We start from the raw sequence: 12,363 nt of genomic DNA, 5'->3' as shown, positions 1-12,363 counted from the left end.
AATGTAAAAAATACAGAAGTATCTATAAGCCAGAGGTTACTCGAACCCAGATATATTATTTTAGCTACAAATTTCAACTCTTAACAAACAAGCAGGTACAAAAACTGTGGTTATCAGTGTGTCTTGAATGCTCATTCCTTTGTAGGTGAACTCCTGTGCTCCAGTTTGCACTGTTTGTTATAGACCTTCTTAATCACAGCTGTTAAATATATGTGCATCATCTCATCATTGTCCCATTCCTTTGTCTCTCCCTTTTAGAGCTCACGCAGACATCTGTCCGTGGGGATGACGAGGCTGTCCTGAACCAGCAGCAGCACTGTAAACGAGAGACAAACTCCATTTTGGTCCTGTCAGATCTTTCACAGATTAAAGAGGAACACGAGGAAAGGTGTGTCAATCAGGAACAACAGCAGGCTGCACAGCAGCAGCAGACTGATGCCTCTAAGTTGACTCCAGCTTGTGAGAAAAGTCTCCACAGTGGTCATCCTCAGGCTTTGGACCCTGACCAAACACCGGGTGAAGATCCTCAATCTAACATCTCAAACAAAGGAATATTATCTGGATCTGGCAGGGAAAGTTCTGCAGTATTGGTAGCTGAGAGCCAAGATCACATAACTGGTACCCATAGAGGTGCAACATCAACAGGACACACTGAGTCAACAACACATAAGAAAAGCAATGGCGAGAATACATCAGCTACAAGAACAGAGCAGATGTTGGGTATCAAAACTAATTATTGCACATCAGGAACAAATACTGAGCCGATAGAAAATAACAAATGTAACATAAAGACCACTGCATCAACTAGCAGCACTGTGCTATCAACAAAAGAGAGACATAATGATGAAAACCCAACATCAGAAGCAAATGGTGAGTCAACACCAAATAAGAAAGGCCAAGATGAGAACACATCAGCTACAAGTACTGAGCTCACACCAAAGAAGAAATGTAACAATGACCCAACATCACATGGAAATAGTGAGTCTTTGTTAGGTAAGAAACATAATGATGATAACGCAACATCTGAGCCACCACGACGGAAGAAATGTAAAGACAAGACCACATCATCAAAGGAAAATAGTGAGCCAGCACCAAATAAGAAGGCTGCAGATGGGAGACCGACCTCACCTGTTGAGCCAACACCAAAGAAAGGATGTGATGAGAAGATATCAGCCATCAGTACAAGAACAACACCATGTAAGAAATGTAACAATGAGAACACAACACCAAATGGAGAAACTGTTCCAACAGCAAATGAGAAAAACAGTGATGGGAATAAAATATTATCAAGAAGAGCTGAGCTGACAGCTTATAAGAAACAAAATGTTGAGAACACAACAGAAAGTACTGAACAAGCACCCACTAACAGATCTAACAACAAGAACACAGCATCAAATGGAGGCACCAAACTAACCCCAAATGAGAAATGTAATGATGACAACCCAACATCAGAAGGGAGTAGTGAGCCAACACTGAGCAGGAAAAGCCAAGACAGGAGATCAACCTCAACTGGAAGTGTTGAGACAACACCAAATAAGAAATGTATCAGTGAGAACACAAAATCCGCCATAAGCACCTTACCAACACCACCCAAGAAACCCAGAGATGGGAAAACAACATCAGCTACAAATGTGTTAACACAAAATACCAAAAGTGAAGTACCAAATAAGAAAGCTAACAATGGAAGCACAGTCTCCACAAGAAGCAAGGAGTCAACACCTCGTAAGAGACCAAACGATGGGAGCACAACTTCAAATGTAAGTACTAACACAAGAGCAATTAAGAGACCTAAGGATGAGAATACAACATTGGCCAGACGTACAAAGCGAACACAAAGTGAGAATTGTGAGAGCACATCATCAAATGGAAGCACTAACCCACCACCAAATAAGAAAGATGGGATCACTTCAGGTGGTCTCATCCAGGATGATGATAACCCTTACAAGTGTGACAAGTGCGGTAAAGTCATGACTAACGTGAAAAACTACAGATTTCATATGAAATCCCACACTGTTGAAAAGGCTTACAAATGTGACACTTGTGGGACAATGTTTAGGGAGAGTTGGGATTTAAAGAAACACATAATAATTCACTCTGTCAAGAAGCCTTTCAAATGCAAAGTTTGCGGAAAGGAGTTCAACCGACGTTATAATCTCGACTTGCATGCTCGGGTTCACACCGGAGAAAAGCCGTTCAAATGCGACACCTGTGACAAAAGCTTCAGCTCGCGTGCCAACATGAAGAAGCACGCGAGAATTCACACAGGTGAGAAGCCGTACACCTGCAGCGACTGCGGGAAGGAGTTTGCAGATTCCTCAGCTTTTAAAAACCACCTGCGAGTGCATTCGGGGGAAAAGCCCTTTCAGTGTTCGCTGTGCAAGAAGGTATTTGCCACCGGGACGACTTTGAAAAGACACACCAGAACACACACAGGTGAAAAGCCGTATCAGTGCAGTGTGTGTGACAAGGTGTTTGGTCATAGAACAGAACTGAAAGGACACTTGAGGATGCACACCGGGGAGAAGCCTTACCAATGCAGTACCTGTGGAAGTCAGTTCTCCAACTGGTTAAAGCTCCACAAACACAAGCAGGTCCACACAAGCGATGCACAGAGCCCCTCTGCTGAAAAACTAGTCTCCATTTGATACACAGAACTTGGGTTGTATGCATATTGTGTTGCAGAAGTATCTGCTGAAGCTAACATGCAAATCAGCTAAATGCCACCCATCCTGTCTCATAATAACACCAATTAGTACCTCAGAAGGCGACAGTCCAGTATGAGCTCTGGAGCTGCATGCAAGTTTGCTGGATTCCACTCACTCGTTTCAATCCCCTGGTGGTCCGAGCTCTCCGTTTGGGCAGAGTCCAGTCAGCTGATAGGGCTGCATGGCTAAAATGGCAGGGTTCATGTTGGTTTGTAACGCAGTGTAACCTGAGGATGGGCATTCAGTCTAGCTTTTGATTGTGAATAAAGATTAGGATTCTTTGTTTTAGCTGCCGGAGTTCATTGTATTAACCAGAATGTAGCTGGAATAAAGACGTTCATAAAACCTGTATATATTTTTGTACACTGGGATTTACATTTTCCTGAAGCATGTAGACACTGAGCCAAGCTACATGGACCATAATATCAGTTTCACGAGTCACATGCTGTACACATAATTAACGTGTTAATCAAAGTTCATGTTATAGACTGTTTTTGGCAAATGAGGTGAAGAAACACTCTGTGTTATAGATGCATAAACCTCTTATTGTGAATGTTTTACTGAACACTTTTTGATTAGCTTTTTTCCTTGAACAGTGTGGTTGCTGATGCTTGGAGTTTATACTTTGGGCAGCTGATACACAGACATGAGTTGTGTGCATTAAGGAAATAAAGAATAATGTGCCTCAGGTTCAATAAAGCTCGATCTCATCTTATTGTCAGTAACTTTAGGATTCACACAGGTGGCCTTACACCTGCAGCAATTACGGGAAGGTGTTCACAGATCCCTTGAAACTGAAGAATCACCTACGAATGCATACAGGGGAGAAGTCTTATAAATGCCCTCAATGTAGGAAGAGATTCACAGTGTTACTTGTGGAAACAACTTTTCTCCAAAACACATTGTGAGAGACCACACAAATGCCGTGGAGAAGAGTTCACAAATAGCACAAACTGCGATTTCAGAGACAGATGTGTTGGACACAGAGCCAGCTGCTGTCTGGGGTATAACTGGAGTCTAAAACGCTCCATGATCAACTGGTTACATTTAATGTCAGTTGCTGAAAACTTCGAGCAGCATAGACTCACTCCTGGTCCCATTCTGCCATCATGTGGCCATTTATTTATTTGCACCATTGAATTGAGGCTGCACATTTTTGCTTTCATGCTGCTGTCAGCTCCACTGTGCACTATTTCCATTGGTATTCATTGTGAATTCATTTGTTGTAGTAAGTGAACTTTGTTTCAGTGTTTCTTTGGGAAGTGTCAAACATCAGCTGATATATTTGTCGGTACTGCACTTAAATTGGAAATCTGCACATTAACTTGTTCAATATTATCTATTTTAAGAAACAACTCCTGCTGCTCATCTGTTTCATGTTATAGAGAAACTCTCCAGCAGCACTGAGCCAATTATAAAACCATTCTGCCCTTTAGTAGGCATTTATGCACTTGCACCACTGAAATCTAACATTTTTATAGGCTACGTATGGATATCTTTATACAAATTGTTTATTTTTTCCTTCCATTTTCTTCCTCCCAATTGTAAAGTCAGCTCTCTGATACAGTTTTGAATCTGTAACATAAACATTCACTGTTAAATAATTCAGTGAGCCGTGTTCGTGATTGGCAGATAAAATTTCACCAGATATTTTATATCAGACTTCAACTGAATTTCTAGACAAAATTACGTTTTTAAGTTCCCAAACTTACTTACATCCTCTGCTCTTGAAACGACCCCCAGACAGACAGGCAGCCATTAATAAGATAAATTCAAATTTTATTCCAGCAGTGGATTTGCACCCTTTCTGTTGTACCTGCGTGCGCGCACACGCAAACGCACATACGCACACACACACGCACACACGCACACACACTGTAGAATTAGCACCACCAAGGCTCTAGAATTCTAGAGTTCTAGAACCTTGGCTTTGATGCTTCGGTCTGTTTCTATATATATAGCTCAGTTTTAATAAATAGCACATAGAGCACTCAAGACTTACGCAGGTTACAAGTGTGTTGGTTCACTCTTATCTTCGCTTTGTCACTTTGTCGCTTTGTGTTTATTGTGTTTACACCGCCATAAACAGGAAAATGGATCGTTTTACACCACAGGAATTTAAAACTCTTGATCCTGCAGCTTCTGGGAACAAAGGTAAGTAAGAAATCCTGGAAAAATCTTGCAGCTATCATATAAATAGGAGAGTAAAAACTAGAATATTCCCCTCTGATCTCACAGTTGTAACTAGTGTTGTTTTTGGCGGCCTGTTTTGATTTTAGTCTTAGTCTAGTCTTTGTGTCAAGCTGTCATTTTAGTTTTTATTAGTTTTAGTCACGTTCATACTCTTTTTAGTCTAGTCAAGTTTCAGTCGACTAAAAGTCTGAGCATTTTAGTCTTGTTTTAGTCAGAATTATCTGTGACTATTTTCGTCTAGTTTTAGTCGACGAAAACTGATGACATTTTAGTCTAGTTTTAGTCAATGAAAATTGTAGTCTCCATTCCTTCCTTCATAACTACAATTGTAACTGAGCACTGTACATAAAGAAATGTACTTAATTACTTTCCACCAGTAGTTAGTTATCATTAGAATTTATCAAGCAGTGTCCATGTTGAAAGTTAGTACTAGTTAGTCTATTTAAAAAATATTGAGAAAGTATCTGGTCTGTCCCTGTACTGAAATGATTTTGATTTTCTTCTTCATAGAAAGTAAGAGCATCTCAGAGCCCAGAAGTGGAAAGAGAAAGGCCAGTGCTGCTGGAGACACACCACAAAAGATCAGTGTCTCTGAGTCGGCCTTGGAAAGCATTGAGTCCAGAAAACGGAAAGCCTCCAGAGAGAGAGATGACTCCAGGAAGAGGCAGAGGATCGCTGAGCCTGAACCCAGGTTCAGCGTCTCCAAGAGGAAGGTCACAGAAATTGAGGACAGACCAAGAAAGAGAAAGAGGGTGGAGGCTGAAACACCCACGAAGGACACCACCACCACCACATCCACCTCAGTGAAAACCAGCCGAGAGGAGCTCGAAGAGAAATATGAGCAGCTGTGGCCTCTGGGTGAAGGAGGCTTCGGCTCGGTCCATGCTGGTTGCAGGACATCAGATGACTTCCCTGTGGCAATAAAGCACATTCCCAGGTCCAATGTCATCTGTAAAGGCGTCACTAAGAAAGGGGTGACGCTCCCTCTTGAGGTGGCTGTCATGAGAAGGGTGGCCAGTGGAGAAGAAGGATTAGTAGGGAAATCCGCAGCCATTTCTCTGCTGGATTATTATAATCTTGACCAAGAACTCGTCCTCGTCATGGAACGTCCAGTCCCTTCTGTTGACCTCTTTGAGTACATCCAAGAGAACGGCGGATTCCTGCTAGAGGAGGAGGCCAAAGTGCTTATGAAGCAGCTGGTAGAAGCAGCCAGAGAGCTTCAATCTAAAAACGTCTTCCACCGGGACATCAAGGTGGAAAACATCTTGCTTCAGACCGGCACAGACGTCCCACGCTTGAGGCTCATTGACTTTGGCCTCAGCTGCTTCACAAACAAGACGTCAAAGTACAGGATCTTCTACGGTACCCCAGCCCACATCCCACCAGAGTGGATACAGCATGGGACCTACAGTGCTGGTCCCACTACAGTGTGGCAGCTGGGAGTGGTCCTGTATGAAATGCTGCACAGAGACATAGCATTTGACACAACACAGTTCCTGAGCCAAGAACTCCAAATCAGCGAGGAGTTCTCTCAGAATTGCCAGGACATGTTGTGCCAGTGTCTGTCTGTCGATCCTATGCAGCGTCCTTCTCTGGATGAGCTCCGGTTTCACCCATGGCTGACATAAAGTCAGTTCACCATTTGTCTTATACTGCATGGTTGGCGACCTTCTTCCCCATTTTTCTTATTCAGTGTTTTATTTAAAAAGTGGGGGGCTCGTACGGGATATCTGTTAAAAGATTTCCAAAGATAAGTTATTGTTTGGACCAGTGTGTTTAAAATTGTTTTGTGTTAGTAACTGTGTGTGTGGTAATGCAAACATGTGGTTCGATTTGCAACAGTTTTTGGCCAGTCCCTCGTTGGACAAATTGGACGGCTGCCGCAAAGATGATCTGGCCCAGATTGCAAACTATTTCAGTCTCTCGTTCCAGAAACAAATTCTGAAAAGGGAGCTTAAAGCTCTTATTCTAGATAAGCTGGTAGAATTGGAGATCATCGGAGTGCCGGTGCAGTCAGGGCTAGCGGAAGATGCTCCTCCTGGTGCTCAAACAGTCTCAGGGGCAGAGACTGGAGTGGCTGAGCGGCCACAAACGCTGTTCACGCTGCCTCGGTACGAGCCCCTGTCCACCAGTACTGGCTCCAGAGGTGATGCCAAGCTGAAAGTATGGCTTGCGCGTCTCCAGATGGAAGCTCAGGAGAGGGCACAGGAGAGAGAGCTCCAGCTGGAGATTAAACGGCTGGAAATCGAGGATGACAAAGCCATGCGGCTATGCCAGCTAGAGCTCGAGGCTCATAGAGACGCCGCTGCGCTGAGAGCATCTGCTGCTGCCTCAGGTATGTCTCCTTCTTCTACCACTTCGCAAAAACCATTTGACATTAGCAAACACATTGCTGATCCACTTATTGAGATCCACTTAGTGTGTGACAGATATGTCAAAAGTGTGTTTTTGTTATGGTGGCGCAGCAGGTAGTGCGTGTGCCTCACAGCAAGAAGGTCGCCGGTTCGATTCCCGGGTCAGGCCTTTCTGTGTGAGTTTGTTCTTCCCGTGCATGCGTGGGTTCTCTCCGGGCGCTCCGGCTTCCTCCCACAGACCAAAAACATGCTCATTAGGTTAATTTAGGAAAATTGCCCCTAGGTGTGAGTGTGAGTGTGAATGGTTGTATGTCTGTATATGTTGCCCTGCGATCGGCTGGCGACCGGTCCAGGGTGTACCCCGCCTCCCGCCTGTTGACCGCGACCCTGAAAGGGATAAGCGGCATAGAAAATGGATGGATGGGTGTTTTTGTTATGTTGTTGTTAACCAGACTCGAAAGAGCTAGGTTTAGAGGGGGTGACTGATTGACTGATTTTTCCATACACTTAGTTTTGATTTGTTATCTTCAATAGGCTTAGGGGTGGTTTTTCCCCCTTGCATTTTGGTTCTCGTTTTGTTTCCATTTGACTAGTAGGCCTCATTTAGGAGGGTTTTGTTTTCCATTTTGTTTGGTGTGGGATTTAGGTAGCTCTCATTTTTAGAGAGTTCTCGTTTGGTTAGTAATACTTCAGCTCTTTCTTTTGAAGAGCTCTCTTTTAGTTATAGTTTGTTAAGCTCTCATTTTAGGAGAGTTCTCTTTTGGTTTTGATTATTTCATTTGTTTGAAAAGCTCCCACTCGCTCTTTTCGTTGTCTTGGCCTTTTGCCTTTTGTGATTTAAAACAATTTTGAATACTTTGATTTGAATAAATAACTTCTTTTCAACCACTTCCACCGGTTGTTTTTTGTTACTTTCCTACCCCTAGCGAGCTGGGTTGTAACAAGCCCTCATTAAAACTGTCTCTGTTTTTAGTAGAGATGACTCCTCCACTTCTGCCATTCAGTCTCAGTCCATCCTAACAAACTGGCCTGCAGGTTTGAATCACAACAAAGTACTGACAGTGACAATTCCTGTCCCAACAAATCATGGGAACAAAGTCATTCAGTCTTTCAGATGAAACAGTTAAATAAACAATTCCATCATCTTTATTTACCAATTAATGCACTTGAGTAGCCTAAATTAATTTGCTGCTTTGACTTTGCATTTGCAACCCAATAATACCATGTTTTGTTGTATTTATGAAATTTAAATAGAACTACAATAAAGAAAACAGATTACATTTTTGTTACTTTATTGGGGATGCTATTGCCAACAAAACACAAACCTGAACATACAGGTCTACTTTTAAGTAGAGTAGACTAGTTGTAAAGTGCAAGCTTACGTAGAATGAAAAAAAAAATAAAAATAAAAATAAAAAAAAAATCAAATAAAAAGTCGCCAAGTTTCCTTCATGTAATCCCCATCCGTGAACGGCTTTCCACACCTTACAATCTCCCAAGCTGCCACAAAATTTGCAGCGGTAGTGGAGTTTGGAGAGTTGATCCATTTTTTCAAAGTGCACTCTGCTCTGCTTTCCGCAGCAACTCCAAAATCGCTCTCCTCTCGTCTCCAGCTGGATACTTTTCAGCAAATGCAGTGTGCTTGTTCACAAAATGTTTTTCTGCATTATTATTTTTTTATTTTTTGTTCTTAATTTCTAATTTCTTACCACAGATCAAGTTGGTGGTGAATGCAAACGAATCTGTCCACCCACTGTTTTTTTGTTTTTTTTTCTTTCTTTTGTGTCAAAGCCACAGAGAGCCACTTGAGAGGGGCAAAGGAGGCAGAGCTGCGGGTTGCCGACCCCCGTTCTAGAGCCTTAGCCTCGTTTCCTAATACAGCTGTGTTTTTAGAGGATTGAAACAGCCTCAGCAAAACAGTTTCAGAATTTTAGAGAGTTAACCTGCAAAATACCACATAAAAAGAAAGAAAACAGCAGCATGGGGATTTGTGCTGAGGAGCCCAGCTTTCCTAAGATGATCAAGTATTTTTGAATCTTGACTTCTTGGAAGTTAATATTAAAACACTTGTTTTCATCTTTACAATATCAATCAATTACAATATCAAATATATTTCAATCAATACAGTATGTTAAAATATATTATGAAAAGTTACCGGATATGTTTTTGCCAATTTTTCAGTTTGCCTGTAACTACAGCATGGTCAACATGGTTTTTAAAAAGCATGCAATGCCGCACTGATTGTTCAGCACTGTTGAGACAGAGATAATGCCTCTAAATCAAAGAATATCTTGTAATAGTCTCTGGTGTGTATTGCTTGTAACTCTTTCACTGGTCTTGTGGCAGCTATAAAGACTGGATGTGAAATTCCCCCCATGATGTCTCCTTTGTTTCATTTCAAGGACGGAGCTGGAGACTATGCAGTCCCTGTGAGCATCCACAGCTTAGTGACACTGCACTTCTTTAGTTCTCTGGCGGAAAACACCAGATGCAACACAGTCAGATTTAATATCACAACTTTTTGCTGTGCAAAACCGGCAAAAGAAATCACCTGAAAAACTTTCAGTGAAGCCTGCAATACCGTGCGCTCCCAAGTTATCAGCCACAACACTATGCACTGTACCTTTAAGAGACGTACCTAATAAAGGGACATACACACCATGGTCCTCCAGTTTTAAGATCTTGCAGAAGAGGTTCCAACACTTTGTCATAACAATATATTTTTACATCAACACTTGCAAAGTACTGCAAGATAAATAGATGATAAAGATGAGTGTGAGCCAGGTGGCAGATTACCTAGAACCCAGCAAACACCACAAAGCTTGTGTTTCTTACGAGATGTGCCTAAGGGATTACAGGTCTCAAAATTGTCCACCTACAGATGCAGTGATATTCGTAATTCCTCTGCATTCAAGAAGAAGTTTTCTTTAAAATGCAAACCATCTTCAGGGGACCTGATTTCATAAGAAGGGTCAAGTTCAATGTGCTGCTGTCCTCTATGATTTTCAATGATCTTATCAAGAATGACTTTGCAATTTAATTGAACCTCAATGGGTTCTCTGGAGGTTTTCCAGCCCTGCCTCGTAAATTGCTCCGCCAGCTTGTGCTACTTGGCACATTTGTGCTTGTGCGCTTCATCCATGTGCTCTTCCCAGGGTACAGTGAGCTCAAACATGATCACATGTTTTGTAGTGAGAGACAAGATGATCATGTCTGGGTGGAGTGTTGTTGATGATGTGCCCAGGAAACCTCCATTGCTCGCCCAGGTTGACTTTCAGCTTCCAGTCAGCAGCTGAGGTGAGGAGGCCCTTGCATGTTTGGGGCGTGTTTCTCGGCGGCCCTGACAAAGGTGATGGTCTTCTTTAGGCGCTGGTGTTTGCTGGTGCTGATGGCTGATGCTACTGTCTCTGCTGTTGCTTTCAGGACTTGATCACAACTCTGTAGAGTCTCATACACATGCATGCTCATGCACATGAACTTCGGTGTCCAAATGATTTTGGCCCTATAGTGTGCATTAAAGTGTTACTCCATTTATTCACACACACACACACACACACACACACACACACACACACACACACACACACACACACACACACACACACACACACACACACACACACACACCTTATCTATATCCTCCTCATCTCTGTTACATATACACACATAATCAAAGGCTCACTCCTTGAAAAATATTATTATAGTGCAGAGATGCCAGAAGCAGGCATGTGTACAGCTGTAGTTTCATGTGGATATACAAAGAGATAAGAAGTGATAATAGATGATTAAAATGGAAGAAAACTGCAGGAGCTGTCTCTGTCTGTCAGACCACCTACCCACCTACTGCACATTTATCAGTCTGTGTTGCACTGGTTAATCAGTGGGCTGTGGTTCCAGACCTGCAGCAGCTCCAGTGTCATTTTGGACCATTAGCACCTCGCAGGTGGGTTCATAAATCATCTGTATTGTGTTTGCACAGCTGGTTGCAACCCTCCTCTCTGCAGACTTCTGCCTTGACCACCTTATAGATTTCAAATAGGCAAATATTTGTGCTCATTCCGTATGACTCGTCTTACTTTGTAAAAAAATTCATCATGTGATTGACGGAGTAAGCCTGAGCATGCCTATGGGAGGCAACTAAAAATCAAACAAACTAATGTACAGTACATTAAAATACATTTCCCCTCTGAACTGTACAACCAGGCACCATTTATCTACCAAGCCCTCCCCCCGCTAATTTTTTATCTTCCAGAGATGTTTGTGAAATACAAACAGTATCTTGGAGGACTGTTTCCATCCCTCTTACAGGCTACTGACCCCACCCTGGTATGAAATCCTACAGTTTTAAGCCCATTACCACCAGGCGGCGCTACAGCTTCCTCCCCAGTCTGGCAGACTGCTGCTGCAGACACGCAGGTGAGCTCGTGACTTTACATCATTTTTCTCGGTATCTTGTACACGGGTGGAAGTATGTAGCGCAGGTCATATTTGATTGTTTTCACTCCGCCTAATATACTTTTATTTTCACTCCACTCTTCAATCAACCCTTTAGATTTATCAAAATTTCCTGTGGTTGAAAACACGAAATCAACTTTCTGATCATTTGTGCTTCAGTAAAAGTTTTTAAATTAATGATCAAGACGTGATAAGCTGTTCAAGGGGAAGACTACGTTGTTCACCTTTGCACGGCGGCCTACTTGCGCTCCCAGTGCGTGCACCATTACGCTGCTGTTTGCACATTTGTAAACTTTTACGCAAGAAGTATCAATAAGCAGGATTTCATGAGCAGGCTAACCTATCAACAGTTTGACACCGTTTACCGTAGGCTTTGTGGAGAAGTAATGTATGTGCACCGCGTTCCTCGCGCTGTTCGTTGACTATGCATCGTGTCAGCCACACAGGTGCAGTGCAAGCCGAGTCTCCTCACCTGCAGCAGCTTTGGATCACACTCCCCTCGTTCTGCTGAGATGCTAAAGAGCAGCTGCTTCACTTCTCCAAGGTAAGGGTTTGCTTGTGTGTTCATATGCAGGTACTGAGTCCGTGGCCTGGCTCTGTTCAGCCACTTTTTGTGGCCTTGACGTGACAGTATTGTAAACTACAGTATGGGGCTG

At 42.7% G+C, this 12,363-nt stretch overlaps 2 protein-coding genes across 2 annotated transcripts in view; both read left to right on the top strand.

Annotated features, from left to right (window-relative positions):
- LOC139332179 (zinc finger protein Xfin-like) overlaps positions 1 to 3,382 on the top strand; it is a 37,764-nt gene extending 34,382 nt beyond the window's left edge. Inside the window, 2 exon segments of the mRNA XM_070963911.1 lie at positions 259 to 1,123; positions 1,505 to 3,382. Of these exon segments, the coding sequence (XP_070820012.1) occupies positions 259 to 1,123; positions 1,505 to 2,645 (2,006 nt within the window). The 3' untranslated portion in view covers positions 2,646 to 3,382.
- A 2,001-nt stretch (positions 3,383 to 5,383) lies between these two features.
- On the top strand, positions 5,384 to 6,526 carry LOC139332178 (serine/threonine-protein kinase pim-1-like). The gene has a single exon (XM_070963910.1). It carries the CDS (start codon positions 5,384 to 5,386, stop codon positions 6,524 to 6,526), a length of 1,143 nt encoding a protein of 380 aa, XP_070820011.1.
- Positions 6,527 to 12,363: the final 5,837 nt, after the last annotated feature.

The sequence above is a fragment of the Chaetodon trifascialis genome, chromosome 6 (genome assembly GCF_039877785.1).
Source record: "Chaetodon trifascialis isolate fChaTrf1 chromosome 6, fChaTrf1.hap1, whole genome shotgun sequence".
Classification (NCBI taxonomy): Eukaryota; Metazoa; Chordata; class Actinopteri; order Chaetodontiformes; family Chaetodontidae; genus Chaetodon; species Chaetodon trifascialis.
This window is presented reverse-complemented; position numbering and strand designations above follow the sequence as displayed.

Coding starts and splice junctions, on each gene's coding strand:
- LOC139332178 (XM_070963910.1), top strand. CDS start 5,384: ATGATTTTGATTTTCTTCTTCATAGAAAGTAAGAGCATCTCAGAGCCC.